This window comes from Mastigoproctus giganteus, chromosome 4 (genome assembly GCF_048544385.1).
Source record: "Mastigoproctus giganteus isolate SK-2022 chromosome 4, ASM4854438v1, whole genome shotgun sequence".
In the NCBI taxonomy this organism is placed as follows: domain Eukaryota; kingdom Metazoa; phylum Arthropoda; class Arachnida; order Uropygi; family Thelyphonidae; genus Mastigoproctus; species Mastigoproctus giganteus.
Window position 1 is genome coordinate 23439087 of NC_143578.1, and position 19373 is coordinate 23458459.

General features: G+C 36.9%; 1 protein-coding gene across 1 annotated transcript in view; it reads right to left on the bottom strand.

The window, feature by feature from the left end:
• The window catches only part of LOC150086470 (golgin subfamily A member 1-like), a 222044-nt gene that overhangs the window by 141034 nt on the left and 61637 nt on the right, over positions 1 to 19373 (bottom strand). The window contains exon 6 of the mRNA XM_090371410.1: positions 7702 to 7830. Coding sequence (XP_090227536.1) covers positions 7702 to 7830 — 129 coding nt within the window. The remainder of the gene's footprint in view (positions 1 to 7701; positions 7831 to 19373) is intronic.

The window sequence follows — 19373 nt, forward strand, 5'->3', positions numbered from 1 at the left end:
ATGATAAATTATAGAAACTGTCATTAGATAGATCATGCATCAAAACAAGAATGGCATATATAAAAAGTGACAAAGGGAATAACACAAGCAGGATATTTACAATTAGATGGGAAAGAGAGAATCAGAATTTCAATAAAGGAGCTTACATCAGTCAAAAGTTAAACTGAAAAATAATTTTACTTATAGAAAATAAATAAGCAGATATTCTAATTCTCATGTGTCCCTCCCTGAATTATAACTTGCAGCATATTACACAGAATTGCAGTGTATTATTGGAAGGTGAATGCAATACACCGTTATTAAAGAAAAACTAATTATCCAGAGGGAGGCAGAAAGGATATATAGGGTGAAAAATATCAGTACAGATTATGGAAAATTTTACTCAGAACTTTCCGCGTCTTCAAAAATGCCAACTGTGGTCAAAAATTTATGGATGATGGCAAAGGCTGGTGTTCGTGTAAAAGTGATAACTCTAGGCAAGGTAGGATTTTTATTAACAGGGAACCACGTAATGATTTCCAGATTCTATGAAGAAATTAAAGTGAAAAGAGATTACACAGAGAGGTGATGTACAAGGACTGATATTTAGTTTCTCTAAACGGCATGCTAACAATGCAGAGTCAAAACAAGACACTTTTCTGTACTGAATTAATTCCAACTTAGAAAAAATTACAAATCCCTTAGTTTTACACACTGCAGTATAGATGAACCAAAGCTGGTGCACATTCCTTGTGAATTTTTTTTTCCATCTTTTTTTAAAATGCTTCTAAGGTTGCAATTGTCACATATGGTTATTTTATTTATGATAAACAAAATAATTTGTAATAATTTATTATAACGTATTATATACAAAATAACTTTTATAGTCATATATTTAGTTTCATCAGGAAATTGATGTTATCCACTTAGGTAATTACACAGAGATTACACTGGATTACTTCAGCATTAGCATTAGTAGAGGCATATGATGCAAGAAAGCAAGCTTATGCAGCATCAGCCAAAAAAAAAAAAAAAAACTTCCACTTCACCCCTCCTCCGTTCATTCGAAATACATGTCCAGCTGAGCCTTAAATTTATTTAGGCTATCAACTTCCACAACAAGGGATGGAAGTCTGTTCCACCAACCAACTACATACTGGCTAAAGGCAAATTTCCACACATCTATCCTACATCTGTCTTTCCTCAATTTGAATTTATGCCCTCTCAGGTGATTATTCTGAGCAAGAGGAAGAATCCCATCGGCACTGAGCATGTTCAAACCATTCAAGGCTTTATACACCTCTATCAGATCACCTCGCCAGTGCCTAGTCTCCAGACACTGTAATTTGCAAAACTTAAGCCTTTCTTCGTAAGAGCAACCCTTTGTTCCATTTACTAATCTTGTTGCCCTTCTCTGTACTCATTCCAGCGGCTCTACATCCTTCTTGAAATGAGGCCTCCAGACCCGTATACAGTACTCAAGGTGTGGCCTGACCATTGCCTTATACAAGGGAATAATCACCTCCTTATCCCTGCTAGAAAAATTCCTGTATATCATTGACAAGACACCATGAGCTACTCTTGCAGCCCATCTGCACTGCTCAGAGAATTTCATATCTGCCTGCACAATTACCCCCAGGTCCTTTTCATTCTCTACCACTGTCAGTGTAGTACCACAGAGTTGATACGTTGCTCTGAGGTTACTGTTTCCCATATGTAGTACTTTACATTTGTCAATGTTAAACTTCATTTGCCACCTCTCAGCCCATCTGCTCAACTTTTTCAGATCCTGTTACAGCAGCATAGCGTCAGCAGTGTCCTTAACAACCCTGCCAACCTTTGTATCATCTGCAAACTTGGACATTAAACTTGATATACCATTATTAATATTATTTATAAATACAGAAAACAATAATGGACTCAACACTGAACCCTGAGGGACTCCACTAATAACATTAGTCCACGATGAGCAGTGTCCATTGATTACCACTCTCCGTCTTCTCCCCCTCAACCACCCCTTTATCCATAGCAGCAATTTGCCTCCAATGCCACACTGCTCCAATTTGTGCAGCAGTCTTCCATGTGCAACAGTATCAAAAGCCTTTCTAAGATCCAAGTATATAATATCAAAGTTCTTCCCTGCATACAGTTCTTTTGTGACTGCATCATAGTATCCAATCAAATTGGTCAGGAGAGACTTCCCCTTAACAAAACCATGCTGTGTCCGAGCTATAACTGAAGTCTTGTCTAGATGATCCTGCAGTACTTCTTTGACCAGTGCCTCCATTAATTTTCCTGGAACAGAAGTTAAGCTCACAGGTCTATAATTACTTGTGGTAGTAGTAGTAGTGGCACATGATGCAAGAAAGCAAGTGTAGGAGCTTATGCAGCATCAGCCAAAAAAAAAAAAAAAAAAAAATCACACCATTCCCCCCAAATGCCTGTCCAGTTCCTCCTTAAATTTATTTAACCTATCAACTTCTACAACGACAGATGGAAGTTTGTTCCAGCAATTAACCACCCGCTGGCTAAAGGCAAATTTCCGCACATCTATTCTACATCTGTCCTTTCTTAATTTGAACTTATGTCCCCGTAGGTTGGTAATCTGAACAAGTGGAAGGATCCCATCAGAATTCAGCGTGCTCAACCCATTCAAGGCCTTATAGACCTCAATCAGATCACCGCGCAGGTGCCTAGTCTCCAGCCACTGCAATTTGCAGAACTTAAGCCTCTCTTGGTAAGAGAATCCCTTCATTCCCCTCACCAACCGTGTTGCTCTTCTCTGTACACGCTCAAGCAAATCTACATCCTTCCTAAAATGAGGCCTCCAGACCTGTACGCAGTACTCAAGGCGTGGCCTGACCATTGCCTTATACAGAGGGACAATCACTTCCTTTTCCCTGCTAGCAAAATTCCTATATATCATTGACAAAACCCCATTACCCGCCCTAGCAGCCTGTCTGCACTGCTCAGAAAACTTAATATCTGACTACACAATTACTCCCAGGTCTTTTTCATTTTCTACCACCTTAAGTGTAGTACCGCACAGTTGGTACGTTTCTCTGGGGTTACTTCTACCCATATGCAGTACTTTGCATTTGTCAAGGTTGAACTTCAGTTGCCACTTCTTAGCCCATCTGCCCAAATTATCTAGATCCTGTTGCAGTAGCACACTGCCATTACTATCATTAACAACCCTGCCAACCTTTGTGTCATCTGCAAACTTCGACATTAAGCCTGATATACCTTCATCAATATCATTGATAAATACACAAAACAACAGCGGACCCAACAACGAACCCTGTGGGACTCCACTAATAACATTAGTCCACGAAGAGCAGCACCCATTGATTACCACCCTCTGTCTTCTCCCACTTAACCATCCTTTTATCCATTGTAGCAACTTACCCTTAATACCATTCTGCTCCAATTTGTACAGTAGTCTTCCATGCGCAACAGTGTCAAAAGCTTTCCTGAAATCCAAGTATATGATATCAAAATTATTTTTTGCATCCAGTTCCTTTGTGACCACATCATAATAACCAATCAAATTTGTCAAACAAGACTTTCCCTTAACAAACCCATGCTGTGTTTGAATTATTGCTGCAGTCTTGTCTAGATGATCCTGTAATGCATCTTTAACCAGCGACTCCATTATTTTACCCGGAACAGAAGTTAAACTAACTGGTCTGTAATTACTCGTGTCACCCTTCGATCCACCTTTGTGAATTGGGGACACATTTGCACATCTCCAGTCCGTGGGAACCTCCCCTGAGTCCAAGGATGCTCTCATAATTATGGCTAAGGGTTTGCTTAGTTGCTTTGCCGCCTCCTTTAAAATAACTGGATAGATCCCATCCACCCCAGGTGCCTTTCTTATGTTTAACTTCAACAATTTCTCCTCCACTTTGCTCTCAGTTATTACAAAATCATTAAGCACACTGCTACAATTTGATAACCTTCTTCCATTTTCAAATTGTAATAATTCCTCACGTGTGAATGTAGATGCAAAATACTCATTCAGTTTGTTTGCTATCTGAGCAGGATCATCAACAGTCGAACCATCGATGTCAAGTGGACCAATCATATTCATCCCCTTCCTTTTAGAGTTTATATAAGTAAAGAAATCCTTGCTGTTTTTCTTTGTGTCAGCCTTTGATCCTCCTTTGTGAATTGGGGTCGCATTTGCACATCTCCAGTCTATGGGTACCTTCCCTGAGTCCAAGGAAGCTCTCATAATTATGGCTAAGGGTTTGCTTACTTCCTTTGCTCCTCCTTTATAATATAACTGGATAGATCCCTTCCACCCCAGGTGCCTTTCTTGTGTTTATCTTCAACAATTTCTCCTCCACTTTACTCTCAGTTATTACAAGATTATCTAGCTTACTGCCAGAGTTGAATACACCTCTGGCATTCCCCTCGCTGAATAACTCCTCATGTGTGAATGTCGATGCAAAATATTCATTTAGTTTGTTAGCTACCTGAGCAGGATCATCAACAGTTGAACCATCGATATCAAGTGGACCAATCTGATTCATCCCCTTCCTTCTAGAGTTTACATAAGTAAAGAACTCTTTGCTGTTTTCCTTTGCATCCCTTGCCAAAGATTTCTCGTAATCTGCCTTCACCTGCTTAACCTCCTTTGTAACTTGATTACAGATCAAGTTGTATCTATCATAGGCCTCTGTGTCACGTGTTAATTTATATGTATCCCATGCATTTTTCTTCTCTGCCATATGTCTCATTAGTTCAACTGACATCCATTTAGGCATAAACCTTGAACAATATTTCTTAGTTGGTATGTAAAGCCTAGTAGCTTCCAAGATAAGTTCTTTGAATGCTTCCCATTTTGAATTTGCTGTTGGTAACATCATCAGTTGGTCCCACTGTATAGAATTTAAATACTGTCTCAGACCATCGTAGTCGCCTTTACGAAAGCAATAACCCTTCCCTTTACCCCTGATGGTAGTTACCTCTTTGTGTAAATCCCACTTCAACACGCTGTGATCACTGCCACCTAGTGGTTCCTTTATCTGCAGATTCTTAATGCATGATGAATCACTACTGATAATAAAATCAAGAGTATTACTCCCTCTACTTGCCTCCCGAACATGCTGATGTAGAAAACAATCATCCAATAAATCCACAAAAGCCTTGCTAGTGTGAGAGTGACCAACCCACAAATTCCAGTCAATATCTGGGAAATTTAAAATCCCCCATTATAAGACTCTCTGATTTACTGGCCCACTCTATTTCCCTGTACTGTTTTTTATTATACTCATCAGAGTCATTAGGCCTATAGCACACTCCTACTCTCAATTTTGATCTCCCAATGCTTATGTCACACCAAACTGACTCGACACTGCACTGCACTGTCCAGCGATGTCGACTGGCTTCACTTCCTTGGATTTTATGTGTTTCTTAACTAATAGTATAACCCCTCCTCCCTTCCTATCCTGTCTATCCTTTCTGTAGACTTTGTACTCCCCAAATTCCAGTTCTGCATTCCTTATATCTGTGTGACACCACATCTCTGATATCTCAACAATATCTGCCATTGATGTTTTGAGCAATACCTCAAATTCATCAAATTTATTTACCAAACTAGCATTGGTAAATGCTAGTGCATACACGGGTGCACTAGCATTTACTAAACAGATGCATACACGCAAGTATGCATGCACCTGTTTCTATTCTTAGCTACCCTAACACAACCCATGTGTTTACTTGTACCGCAATGACTCCCAGCAGTCTCTGAAATATCCTGAATCTGGTTTTTCAGGCTTCTGCTCATTCCAATAGAAGCAGTGCAAGAATCACTTCAATTTGAAAAGAAACAGCTTAATAATGTAGCAAACAATAATAGTAATAACACACTGTCTTAGCGGCAATAGTGTACTATTAGAAGGTGAACTAGTTAAGGAAACAGAACTTGTGCTTTGACATTACAGTAAGTATTTTGTGGCTTAGGTTACACTTACAGTGCTTAAATATAATTAATAATTCAAACTATAAGAAATTATATTAGTTGTATTGATCTAAGTAATGTTTACGTACATTCAGCAGATCCACAATACATACTACAAGAAGGGAGAAAGTCACAAGTCTATACAGTTAAAAATTGGTGTTTTAGTCTAAGGAAAAAGTCAAGTCTATACATCTTTAAAAGAGGAAAATTTCATAAAAATCCAATTCGATTTACAAGAGGCTGAAGTAGAAATAGTTTCTAATATATTGCAGGATCATCTTACACAAGACTGCAGTTATAATTCAGACACAGCATGGGTTTGTTAAGAAGAAGGCTTGTAACCAATTTAATTGAATACTAAGATGTGGTCACAAAGGAACTTGATGCAAAAAACAATTTTGATATCATATACTTGGATTTCAGGAAAGCTTTTGACACTGTATCAAGTACTGTATCCATGTTGCACATGGAAGACTGCTGTACAAATTGGAGCAGTACGGCATTAAGGGCAAGTTGCTGTTATGGATAAAGAGATGGTTGAGTAGAAGAAGACAGAGAATGGTAATCAATGGACACTGCTCGAAATGGACTAGTGATTAGTGTTATTAGTGGAGCCCCTCAGGGTTTTGTGTTGGACCCATTGTTGTTTTCTATATTTATCAGTGATACTGATGAAGGTATATCAGGCTTAACATCCAGGTTTGCAGACGATACAAAAGTTGGCAGGGTTTTTAATGACAGTACACTACTGCAACAGGATCTAGAAAAGTTGGGTAGATGGGCTGAGAGGTGGCAATTGAAGTTTAACATCGATATATGCAAAGTACTGCGTATGGGTAGCAGTAACCCCAAAGTGGCATACCAACTGTGTAGTAATTCTGCCATCAGATGTGAAATTTCTTGAGCAGTGCAGACAAGCTGCCAGAGCAGCTCATGGGGTCTTGTCAATGATATACAGGAATTTTACCAGCAGGTATAAGGATAAGGCAATGATCAAGGCACACCTTGAGTATTGCATACAGGTCTGGAGGTTTCATTTTAGGAAGGATGTAAAGCTGCTGGAGTGAGTAGAGAGAAGGGCAACTAGATTGGTAAGGGGAAACAAAGGATTGCTCTTACTAAGAAAGGCTTAAGTTCTGCAAATTGCAGTGTCTGGAGACCAGGCACCTGCGTGGCAATCTGATTGAGGTGTATACGGCCTTGAATGGTTTGAACAAGCTCAATGCTGATGGAATTCTTCCTCTTGCTCAGATTATGCATCTGAGGGGACATAAATTAAAATTGAGGAAAGACAGTCGCAGAATAGATGTGCTGAAATTTGCCTTTAGCCAGCAGGTGGTTGATTGCTAGAACAGACTTCCATCTGACATTGTGGAAGTTGATGGCTTAAATAAATTCAAGGAAGAACTTGTCAAACTTTGGGAGTGAATGGATGGGTGAAATTGTAAGGGTTTTTTTTTTTTGGCGGATGCTATATAAGCTTTCTTTCTTGCATCATGTGTCTCTACTAATGCCAATGTTAATATATATATAATTGCCACATATTGAGTTTAATATTTATCAGTTTTCCAACCAGTTTATTTTTACTACTTCAGTTCTAGGATGTTATTTTTGTTTAAGCCTAGATAGACAGTTTTTCTCACCAGTAAAGATGATTGGACTGTGTAAATATATTAACAGTTCATATTTAATTACGCAATTAAACGCTGGTTATGACATGAACCTTATAAAAAATATTTCACTATTAAAATTACCAAATGCTTAATTTTAGCCATTTCCTGGTTCTGAAAATTTTCCACTTCTTCTTTATTCTCTTCTCTTTGAATTAGTTTTTCTAACTGTACTTTAGTTTCATTTAACTGCACTTCTAGTTTAGCTTTGTCCTAAAAATGATCAAAATTATAAAACATATAAGTAGCAACCAAAATAAAATCAAACAATTTAATCATGAAACACTTCACAAAGTAAAAATACATTTAATTAAATGAGTAAAAAATCATACAAAACTTCAGATTATACTAAATGCAAACATCCATAACTAAAAACAATTTTTTAGAGTTATGTCTACAGAAAATTTCACGTGAATACACAAAATGAAATAGAGCCACATCTGTTCTGTACTTATAATATAAATGTGGCTTTTTTTGTATTTTGCATATTCACATAGAATTTTTTTTTTTTTTTTTTTTGTGGCTCTGTGTGGGTTCCAGATATGGAACTTCTTTAACTCGTGGGTTTGCCTGTCACACACTAACAAGACTTTTATGGATTTGTTGGATGATTGTTGTCTACCGCAGCATGTTAGAGGGGCAACAAGAAACAGCAATAATTTTAATCTGATCAGCAGAGACTCTTCATGCATTAAGTATCTGCAGATAAAAGAACCACTAGAAGGCAGTGATCACAGTGTATTGATAGGTGAGTTACTTAAATATGTAACTGGAAACTACAGTGGTCTCAGACAGTTTTTAAATTTTATGCAATGGGGGCCAACAGCAAATTCTAAATAGGACACATTCAGAGAAGTAAAAGTCGAAAATATTAGGCTTTTCATACCAAATAAAAAATACTCGTCAAGACTTAGACCTAAATGGATGTCATCTGATGGGACTTGTGGCAGAGAATAAAAATGCATAAGATGCATATAAATTATCAGGTGATACAGAAGTAAGGCAGATTATGAGAAGTCCCTGGTGAAGAATGACAAGAAAAGCAGGAAAGACTTCTATGCTTATATTAACAGTAGAAGGAAGGAGTCGTATTACATTGAGCCACTTGATGTCAATGGGTTAACTGTTGATGACCCTGCTCAGGTTGCTGAGAATTTGAATAGGTATTTTTAATCTACATTCATACATGAGGAATTTATTTAGGGAAGGGTAAGCCAGAAGTTTACCAAACTCTTAAAGTGTGCTGAATGATTTTTTGATAATGGAGAAAAAAAAATGGAAGAGAATTGTTGAAATTAAACATAAAAAGGCACCAGGAATGGATGGATGGGATCTTTCCAATCATATTAAGGGAGACAGCAAAGGAGGTAAGCAAGCCTTTAGCCATAATTATGAGAGTCTTTGGATTCAGGGGAGGTCCCTATGGACTGATGAAGTGGAAATGTATCCCTGATTCACAAAGGATGATCAAAAGGTGACAGGAGCAATTACAGACCTGTTAGCTTAACTTCTGGTCCAGGAAATGGAGTCTTTGGTTAAAGAAGTAATGCAGGATCATCTATACAGGAATGCAATTATCCTGCACTTGCAGCATGATTTTGTTAAGGGGATCTTGTCTAACCAATATGATTGGGAATTATGATGCAGTAACAAAGAAACTGGTTTCAAAAAAATAATTTTGATATCATAAACTTGGATTTCAGGAAAGCTTTTGATACTGTTGCACATAAGGCTGCTGTACAAATTGGAGCAGTGTGGCATTAGAGGAAAGTTGCTGATATGGATGAAAGGATAGCTGAGTGGGAGAAGACAGAGAGTGGTTATCAGTGGACACTATCTTCTGGGACTAATGTTATTAGTGGAGTTTCAGTGTTGTTGTTTTCTATATCATTGTTGTTTAATGATATTGATGAGGGTATATCATGCTTAATGTCTAAGTTTGCAGATGATACAAAGTTTAGTAGGGTAGTTAACAACAGTAATGAAGGTATGCTGCTTCAACAAGATATGGTAAATTTAGGCAGATGGGATGAGAAATGCAAACTACTGCACATGGGTAGCAGTAATTCCAGAATAAGATATCAACTATGTGGTACTATACTTGGAGGTAACTGCACAATTTGACCTCAGAGGTAACTGCGCAATTTGATATGAAAGTTCTCTGCATAGTGCAGACAGGCTGCCAGGACAGCTTGTGAGGGTTTTGTTAATGTAATACAGAAATTTTGCACGCAGGGATAAGGAGTTGATTATGTCATTGTATAAGGCAATAGTCAGGCCACTTCTTGTGTTCTGCATACAGATCTGGAGGATTCATTCTAGGAAAGATGTAGAGCTGCTGAAACAGGTACAGAGAAATGCAATGAGGAGAACAAAGGGGTGCTTTTACCAAGAAAGGCTGCAGTTCTGCAAATTCCAGCATCTGGAGACTAGGCCCCTGCAAGGTGATCTGATTGAGGTGTTTGAGGCTTTGAATGGATTGAGCAAACTCATGCTGGAACAAGCTTCCATCCATTCTTGTGGAAATAGATAGGTGAAATGGGATTTTTTTAATTTTATTTAGTTTTTAAATTTTTTATTTTTTGGCTGATACTGTATAAGCTTACTTTCTTGCATCATTTTATCACTATTAATACTAATACTTTGTAAATGATTTATTACAATAAAATTATACTCCCAGTAATATTACATGTTATATGCAAATGAAAGGGCATTTTTTCTGCTTTTTAATATAGTCGATAAAGGAGTTCAAACATTTGGTTCAACATGACCATAATCTAAATTCCACCATCACAAAAGCTGTGAGATTATGCATGCAATCACATGTACAGCAATTCTGACATGCTCTGGAAGTGCTGGCTAGCAACACTTCTTCAGTTGAATACATAGCCAAAAATCATAGGGCTGCAAGATCAGAGCTGTACGGAATTCGGATTTCAGGAATAGCAGGTCATCATTGCATTTAGAAATTCAGTGTTATGGTCTTATCTTGCACTTCCATTGTTATGCACAGTCATCCTGATCGTGGTTTGTCCTTTAAACTGCCAGTCATTGAATGGTAGTTTGTACTCCTTTAAATGCCTAGATTTTTTCAAATACTTCTCATGGAATAACTTTTTTTACACAGATTATAATAGCACTTCTTTTTTCAACACTCAGTTCCTTAATTCTTGCCATGTTTAACATAAAATATAAAACTTACACCAAACACTCTTTCTGAATGATGGATGTTTGATTTTATGTTACAGCTCTCAACTCCTCAGTTTATATTACTGCAAAGCACTCTAGAATCATGTATAATATTCTATAACATTGAAACAATACTCCCACTTTCTAGAATATTCTAGGATCATCTCCAACATACTACCACATTCAGGAATCTTCTATGCCTTTTTTGGAATATTCTCAAATATTCTAAAAATTTCTTAAATATTATTTCAGTTTGATTTTTATACATAATAGAAAATATTTTAATAAAAATTGGTAAACAAGTTGGTCCTATTTTAATAAAACTTTATAAAATAAGAAAAATGAAACATGATTCCAAACTTTTAAGAGGAAGTGTACATGAAGACCTGGCACTAAGAATGCTATCAATAATACATTCCATTATTACATCACCTTTGAAGGTAATATCTTCATCAATAATTAATCAAAATGCAAATTTTTCATCTATTTCCAAGTAATACACTGTTTAGCATATACTGAATTTTTCCAGTTAAATAAATTTATATAAACATTTAATTTGCAAGCAATTTAATGTTAAAAATAAAGCAGAGTTTTATATGTAATAAAAAAATTTGCATTATTTATGAAAATATTACCTTCAAAGGTGATGTAATAATGGACTGTATTATTGATAGCAATAATAAAAAGAAAGAATATCTTCTGTTGTGATCCTACTAGCAATAATTGGAAAAATTTCAAGGCTTACTTACTTTCATTAGAAGCAATTTTCCCAAATGTATAAAATAGTCCATGTTTCATATTTTCTTGTGCTTAAAATTTTAGTGGAATAACATATAGTGTTCTACAAATTGAAAACTTGTGTTTGAGCTTCCATGACTTGGCACGTTTTGAGATTTTCTTGAAAAGTAATACTGAGCACTCTTTGTCACATGGCCTATTAAACGAGAACTACTTCTTCCACTACTGTTGAATATATACTGCATTCAGTGGGGTACGTTCAAAACCCAACTGGGTTCAGCAAGTTAATTCTATAATTTTTACTCTAATTACAGAGCTGAAACTTGCTATAGTTGGAGCCAGAACTGTTTTCTTGAATTTTCCCACTTCAATTTTCAAAACCTTCTATTGAATTTCATATAAATGACAAAAATGTGACATCAAGTATGCATTTTTTTAGGCCTTTTCAATTTATTTTTTTACCCCCACCCTAACCAGCCTAGAGCTTATGAAACCCGATACTTGATTCGTTTCTTGATGTAGAGCGTGCGAATTTTTTTACAGAGAGTAGCAGTTCTGATAAACAACTTCGCCTCGGTACGAGCGAAGCGTGGGAAATATATATCACGTGACCTCGTCTCCTGTACAGCTACATCGAGACAGGAAGGGAGAAAAGAAAATAAACAAAAGACAACCGTGAGCTACCGTTGTTGACATAAGAAGCAATAAAGCGAAACAGTAGTATTCCTTTCTTCAAAGTGTATTGCAACTACTAACAGAAAATCAAAGAAATTCATCTGTTGGAAACGGAAAAAACTGGTGTAAAACTGATAACACTGCAATGCACATTTGATAAAAAAAAAAAAGTCTGCTCTATTGTAATTGTTTTTAGTAAACAATATCGGAACAGCAGTTTCCTGGGTTTGATCTTCTAACGAAATTTCAAGAAAATATTTCTATTTATAGATGCATTATAAACTTCGATAACTGGTGTGCAAAAGAAGAAAAAAATCATCCGCTGTGAATAACGGATTGTTTCTTGAAATGTGTATTGTTCACAAAACTGCAATATTTTCTAACAATACAAAGCTAACAGATTACAAATCACGGGCTGCTCAAAAAGTATTGTTAGAAGATATTTGCTTGTTACGCTTTGATGTCATCGCAAAGGGAGAAATTCTGTTTTAGTTCAGAAGCCAAATAAATTCACTATCCACGGTCATAATGCTGTTCTGAGCTGCAATAAAAAGATAAACCCCCGCTGAAAAATAGATTTACTCCCCATCATTTCTCTTGCTTTGCTGTGGTTTTAGGCGAGCAATTTCACACAATCAAGTCGGTGACTGATAAATACGGTGCGGTTTCTTGTATTCTCATTCTCTCTCTCTCTCTCTCTCTCTCTCTCTCTCTCTCTCTCTCTCTCTCTCTCTCTCTCTCTCTCTCGATCTCTGACGTGTGGTCATCACGGAATATAAACAGAAAATTTGTTTGTCGAAATGGTGCCCACCAATTATCAACTCTTTTACTCACCTTCTAATGTACACTGTGTTCAAATAATCCACTTTGCGAAATTCAAAAGTGCTACATCAATTAGGAGCAAAAACCGATTCCCCCAACATAATGAATTACTTCAGGTACAATAAAGGATGACTACTGATAATTTTACTGTCTGGAAGGAAGTGTCCAACAATAAAACATCTGTAAAAGGGCAGTCACTCAAAGGAGAGTAACTGTAGTCATTTGCATTCAAGGACAAGCTATACAGCGATGTTTGAAACGTATAATGAAATTCACTCCCTAATATTTCCAGAGGGATTATTGTGGATTTTTTCTCAAATTCGCACCAGACCAAAATTGGACTTATTAGTACTTCCGCATCCTAGGATGAACTGACTAATTAGAACTTCAGCATCTGTGATGAAACGTCGTGCACACCGATATCGTTGGCTACAGCAATAATGTAAAGAAACGAAGCAAAATATTGTAACAGAGCTATAATGCAAAATAATGTTATAAAGTAAAAATGCAAAATATTGTTCTCTAAAACAATTGCAGTTTCAGCATCCTAGGATGAAGCTGACTTAGAGCTGCAATGCTATTTTTTTTATCATTATTATTTTTATTTATTTATTATTTTTTTTTTGTATGGGCGGCTCCTAGAACAAAAGTTCATCTCCGCTTCGTTGCTCTGTTCAGTTTTTACACACTGTCAAGGTAAGGCCAGTGTGTGTCGTGTAAAAAATAATAAATCATCCCACATAGGAATATCCCATGTTGGATGAAGACATGAAAAGGAAGGCGAGAGAGAGAGAGAGACAGAGAGAAAAACGTTTTTCATCTCGCACGGGAGAAAGTGACAGGAAAGAAAAACTCTTTGTGAGCTTATGTGTGTATTCTGTATTGTGATGTTGTGTTTTGGCATTTTGGCTACCTGGAAGAGCTGTGATCACCTGGACGACTGCCTCCAGGTACTCGTCCCTAGCAGGAGGGCAAGGCCTCCTCTACTATCTGCATGCCCTCCTCCCTGGGGAATGAGTTTCCCAGGGAGGAAAGAAAAAATTGTATAAGATGATGAGAGGGAAGGAGAAAAGAGGAGAAGGACTATCCTGGCCCAGGGAAGACCCAATCCAGGATGGATTGCTAGAACAACACAAGAAAAAAAAATAATAATAAAATAAAATAAAATAAATAAATACATAATAATAAATTTAAAAAAATTATAATAATAAATAAAATAAATGAAAGTTAGAGCTCTGGACCTTGGACAATCTATTGGCCTTCTCCCCATCAAAAGGGTATTTTTATTTCTCTCTCCCTAGGGTCGGACTAGAAAGGGTGGACTCCCTCTCCTAAGGAGTTTTTTCCCCCCAAGTGAACGAAGGGAACTGGAAATTTCAGGAAATGAACCCTGTTTTCCTTTATTCGGTGAATAGCTACTCTGTCAGTGCAAGAGAGGTGACTTTATTACAGTTGCAGCTCAGAATGGAATTCAAGCATTGAAATACATGACATTTTATGATGAAATTTTCTGGCATTGTGTGATAATGAAAATTCAATTTTTCTCTTGAAATTTTTTGATGGTATCAAATACATATCAAGGGAATATTGAAGTATTCAATAACAATTACTTACAATTTCCCACTCCATCACTACGGGTAACGGATTATTTTCACAATCTGTTACTAGTAGCGCATTGTTTTTTCCGTTTGCACACCAGGTGAGATAGCATTAGTAGAGGCATTTGATGCAAGAAAGCAAGCTTATGCAGCATCAGCCAAAAAAAAATAAATAAATAAATAAATAAATAAATAAAAAATAACCACTTCCACTTCACCCCTCTGTTCGTTCGAAATACCTGTCCAGCTGAGCCTTAGGCTATCAACTTCCACGACAAGGGATGGAAGTCTGTTCCACCAACCTACCACCCGCTGGCTAAAGGCAAATTTCCGCACATCTATCCTACATCTATCTTTCCTCAACTTGAATTTATGCCCTCTCAGGTGATTATTCTGAGCAAGAGGAAGAATCCCATCAGCATTGAGCATGCTCAAACCATTCAAGGCTTTATACACCTCTATCAGATCACCTCGCTGGTGCCTAGTCTCCAGGCACTGTAATTTGCAAAATTTAAGCCTTTCTTCCATTCACTAATCTTGTTGCCCTTCTCTGTACTCGTTCCAGCAGCTCTACATCCTTCTTGAAATTAGGTCTCCAGGCCTGTATACAGTACTCTAGGTGTGGCCTGACCATTGCCTTATACAAGGGAATAATCACCTCCTTATCCCTGCTAGAAAAATTCCTATATATCATTGACAATACACCATGAGCTACTCTTGCAGCCCGTCTGCACTGCTCAGAGAACTTCATATCTGCCTGCACAACCACCCCCAGGTCCTTTTCGTTCTCTACCACTGTCACTGTAGTACAATAGAGTTGATACGTTGCTCTGAGGTTACTGTTTCCCATATGTAGTACTTTACATTTGTCAATGTTAAACTTCATTTGCCACCTCTCAGCCCATCTGCTCAACCTTTCCAGATCCTGTTGCAGCAACATAGTGTCAGTAGTGTCCTTGACAACCCTGCCAACCTTCATATCGTCTACAAACTTGGACATTAAGCTTGATATACCATCATCAATATCATTTATAAATACAGAAAACAATAATGGACCCAATACTGAACCCTGAGGGACTCCACTAATAACATTAGTCCACGATGAGTAGTGTCCATTGATTACCACTGTGTCTTCTCCCCCTCAACCACCCCTTTATCCATAGCAGCAATTTGCCTCCAATGCCACACTGCTCCAATTTGTGAAGCAGTCTTCCATGTGCAACAGTATCAAAAGCCTTTCTAAGATCCAAGTATATAATATCAAAGTTGTTCCCTGCATACAGTTCTTTTGTGACTGCATCATAGTATCCAATCAAATTGGTCAGGAGAGACTTCCCCTTAACAAAACCATGCTGTGTTCGAGCTATAACTGAAGTCTTGTCTAGATGATCCTGCTGTGCTTCTTTAACCAGTGCCTCCATTAATTTTCTGGGAACAGAAGTTAAACTCACAGGTCTATAATTACTTGTGTCAGCCTTTGATCCTCCTTTGTGAATTGGGGTCACATTTGCACATCTCCAGTCCATGGGTACCTCCCCTGAGTCCAAGGAAGCTCTCATAATTATGACTAAGGGTTTGCTTACTTCCTTTGCTGCCTCCTTTAATATAATTGGATAGATCCCATCCACCCCAGGTGCCTTTCTTGTGTTTATCTTCAACAATTTCTCCTCCACTTTACTCTCAGTTATTACAAGATTCTCTAGCTTACTGCCAGAGTTGAATACACCTCTATGCCAGAGGTGTATTCAACTCAGAAATAACAAAGATACATGCGAAGTTCCTTCGACATCAGTTTTCAAAGTTTGTAACGCAGCTATGAATAGAAATATTTTCTTGAAATTTTGTAAGAAGATCAAATATACATCCATGAAACTGCTGTTCCGATTTAGTCCTCTAAAAACAATTACAATAAAGCGAACTTTTTATTTATGAAATGCGCATTGTATTGATCAGTTTTACAACATTTTTTTCCTTCCATTTCCACTGTGGTTTCCTATAGATGAATTTCCTTGATTTTTTGTTAGTAGATACAATACATACTGAAGAAAGGAAAGAAGATATTTTTGTTTTTCAAAACCAATTTGTTGCAATTCTTTCATACAACAGTTATGAAAAGCAGTAAAGCAAACTGTTGTGAGAGAGAGCCATGCAAAATAGTGTTCGCAAGTAATGATGCTCAATTGTTTGTTTTCCACAAAAGTTGTTTACATTTTTATTTTCTCCTCGGATCACCTTAGTAACGCTAATGACGTAAGCTTGTTCAGTCAATTATATCTCCGCATGTGTTGATTCGTTTTAGCTAGATAAAGCAGGAATTTTGAACTAATGCTGTAACACGTATCATCTTCAAAGGTTTAAGTTACGCTGTTTTTCGGAAGTAATAATTCATAAATTGATATTGTGATCGTACATTTTTGCTGTTTTCGAGTGAATCGATAGTTTTTGCTGAGGGCTAAAGGTAGGAAATCAAAGAATATACTTCTTTTTATGTATATTGAGAGTTTCAATTTTGTAAATTATTAGTTTTTTTCAGGGGGAACAACTTTCAAGTGGGGGGGTTAAATGTAGGCTTAAAACAGGGTGGACCAGGCTAGGGTTAATGTCAATTTCTCTTTTTACCATCACTCTGGCAGTTCCATTAAAAACAGTTCTTCCCTAGTTATGTCTTCTGAAGAAAAAAAAGTTTTACATAAACACACAAGCACCTGCTGGGCATGAAATTTTCACAAATGAAAAGGAAATTCACCTTTTCTCCAGATCATCATTTTGAGGAAAATGAAAAATGGTAGCATATCACAATTTGACTTGCAACCTGATGCCACAGCATTTAGGAAAAGGCATTAATTCTCTATAGTGTGACTTTTTGCTACAATGTTGCTAAAATGTTTGTTCTTGTGACATAAGAGTGGTGATGCTAAATCTGCATCTAAGCCAGTACAGAGAACTCAACACTAGTAGTGGTGCCTAGACAGCCATGAACTAATGCTAGGTGACTTATTTAACTCTCAAATAAAACATGCATAAAGTTTAAAACCACAGAAAAGTGGAGCAGTACACTACATTAAGTACCAAGACTGCAGTTTGAAATATGCAGCAGAGATGGAGGCTTAAAGCATTGAAACCCTAAAATATGAATATCTAAAGAAGGGGTTCACAAAGTGTGGCCCGTGGGCCATCTGCAGTCTGCGTGCTTTGTGTATGCAGCATGTAGCCATTTTTATGATGTTATGTATAGATGCAAAGAAAATCTTTGTTCAAATTTTATAGAATCATAAGACTATAATTATATTGCATATGTGCACTAACATCGAATGGCTTCGTTATTTGGAAGTACTTGTATCTGTGAAAAAAACATTATTCTCTATGAACATAAGTCTAAATTAAGATCCAAATTAATGGATAGCCATCTCACATGGGTTTTACATATCCACACATCTTTAGAGCCCAAGCTGATGGAAATAATCTCAAACAAAAATCAACTCCATAAACCACATGATACAAAACATTAAACTTAAATTTTATACTTTTTTCTTGTAACACTACAATTCATAAATATTTCTTTGTATTTTCAATCATTTAAATTTATTGCATATGTTGCATAAATTTATTGCATACGAAAACTGCATGTTTTCCATTTTGCTTTAGAATTAATATAAAATTCTGTGCTGCTTAATTTAAAAAATATTATTCAAGGTTTCATGTGAAAATTTGCTAATTTTATGTAGTACATGCCAATTATATCAAAATTTATTGAGAAGTGTTGTTTTCTAAAGAACTAAAATGGTCTTGGGCAGGACACAGCTCGAAGTCATGATGACAGATGGACTAAGAGAATAACAGAATGGTACCCAAGAGAAGCTAGAAGAAAACCTGGAAGACAACAACAGAGACAGACAGATGAAATTCATGAGTTTGTGGGTAGTAAATGGATGGCGAGGCCTTCATGGAGAGGCCTTCATCCCGTAGTGGATTGATAATGGCTGATGATGATGTTGTTTTCTAATACGTATGTTGTGTAACGTATGTACATATCAGTGATATCAGAGAATTAACCCGATATACGGCCCACCCACAATTTCTATCATTGTGTTTTCACCAATGCTGGCCCACTGATGAAAAAGTTTGAGAACCGCTGGTCCAGAAGCTACTCACATAAAACAAGCCAGTCGACAAGCTGTTAACAGAGAAATGAGGTATAATAATGCATACAAAACTGGGAGTTTGTATGGATTATTATCTTTATTTAATTATTATAATTATTATTATTTTTTTTTTTGGTTGATGCTATATAAGCTTGCTTTCCTGCATCATACGCCTCTACTAATGCTAATGTGTTAGAATTACACAACAGGAAGTTTCGATGCTTATCATGTGCATCTTTCTATAAATACACACGTATATATTTTATGATTCTTCATAAAATATATGACGACATCCTAAAGATTTCCAGGATTGCTGGGAGTCATAGTGGAACAAGTAAATACATGGGCTGTGTTGGAGTAACTAAGAGTAGGAACAGGTGCATGTATATTTGCATGTACACCAATGCTAGGAGTACAATTAATAAATTTGATGAGCTTGAAGAGCTAGTCAAGACATCAAAGGCAGATATTGTTGGGATATCAGAGACATTGTGTCACACAGATATAAGCAGTGCAGAATTGGAATTTGGGGAGTACAATGTGTACAGAAAGGATAGACAGAACAGAAAGAGAGGAAGGGTTATGCTGTTAG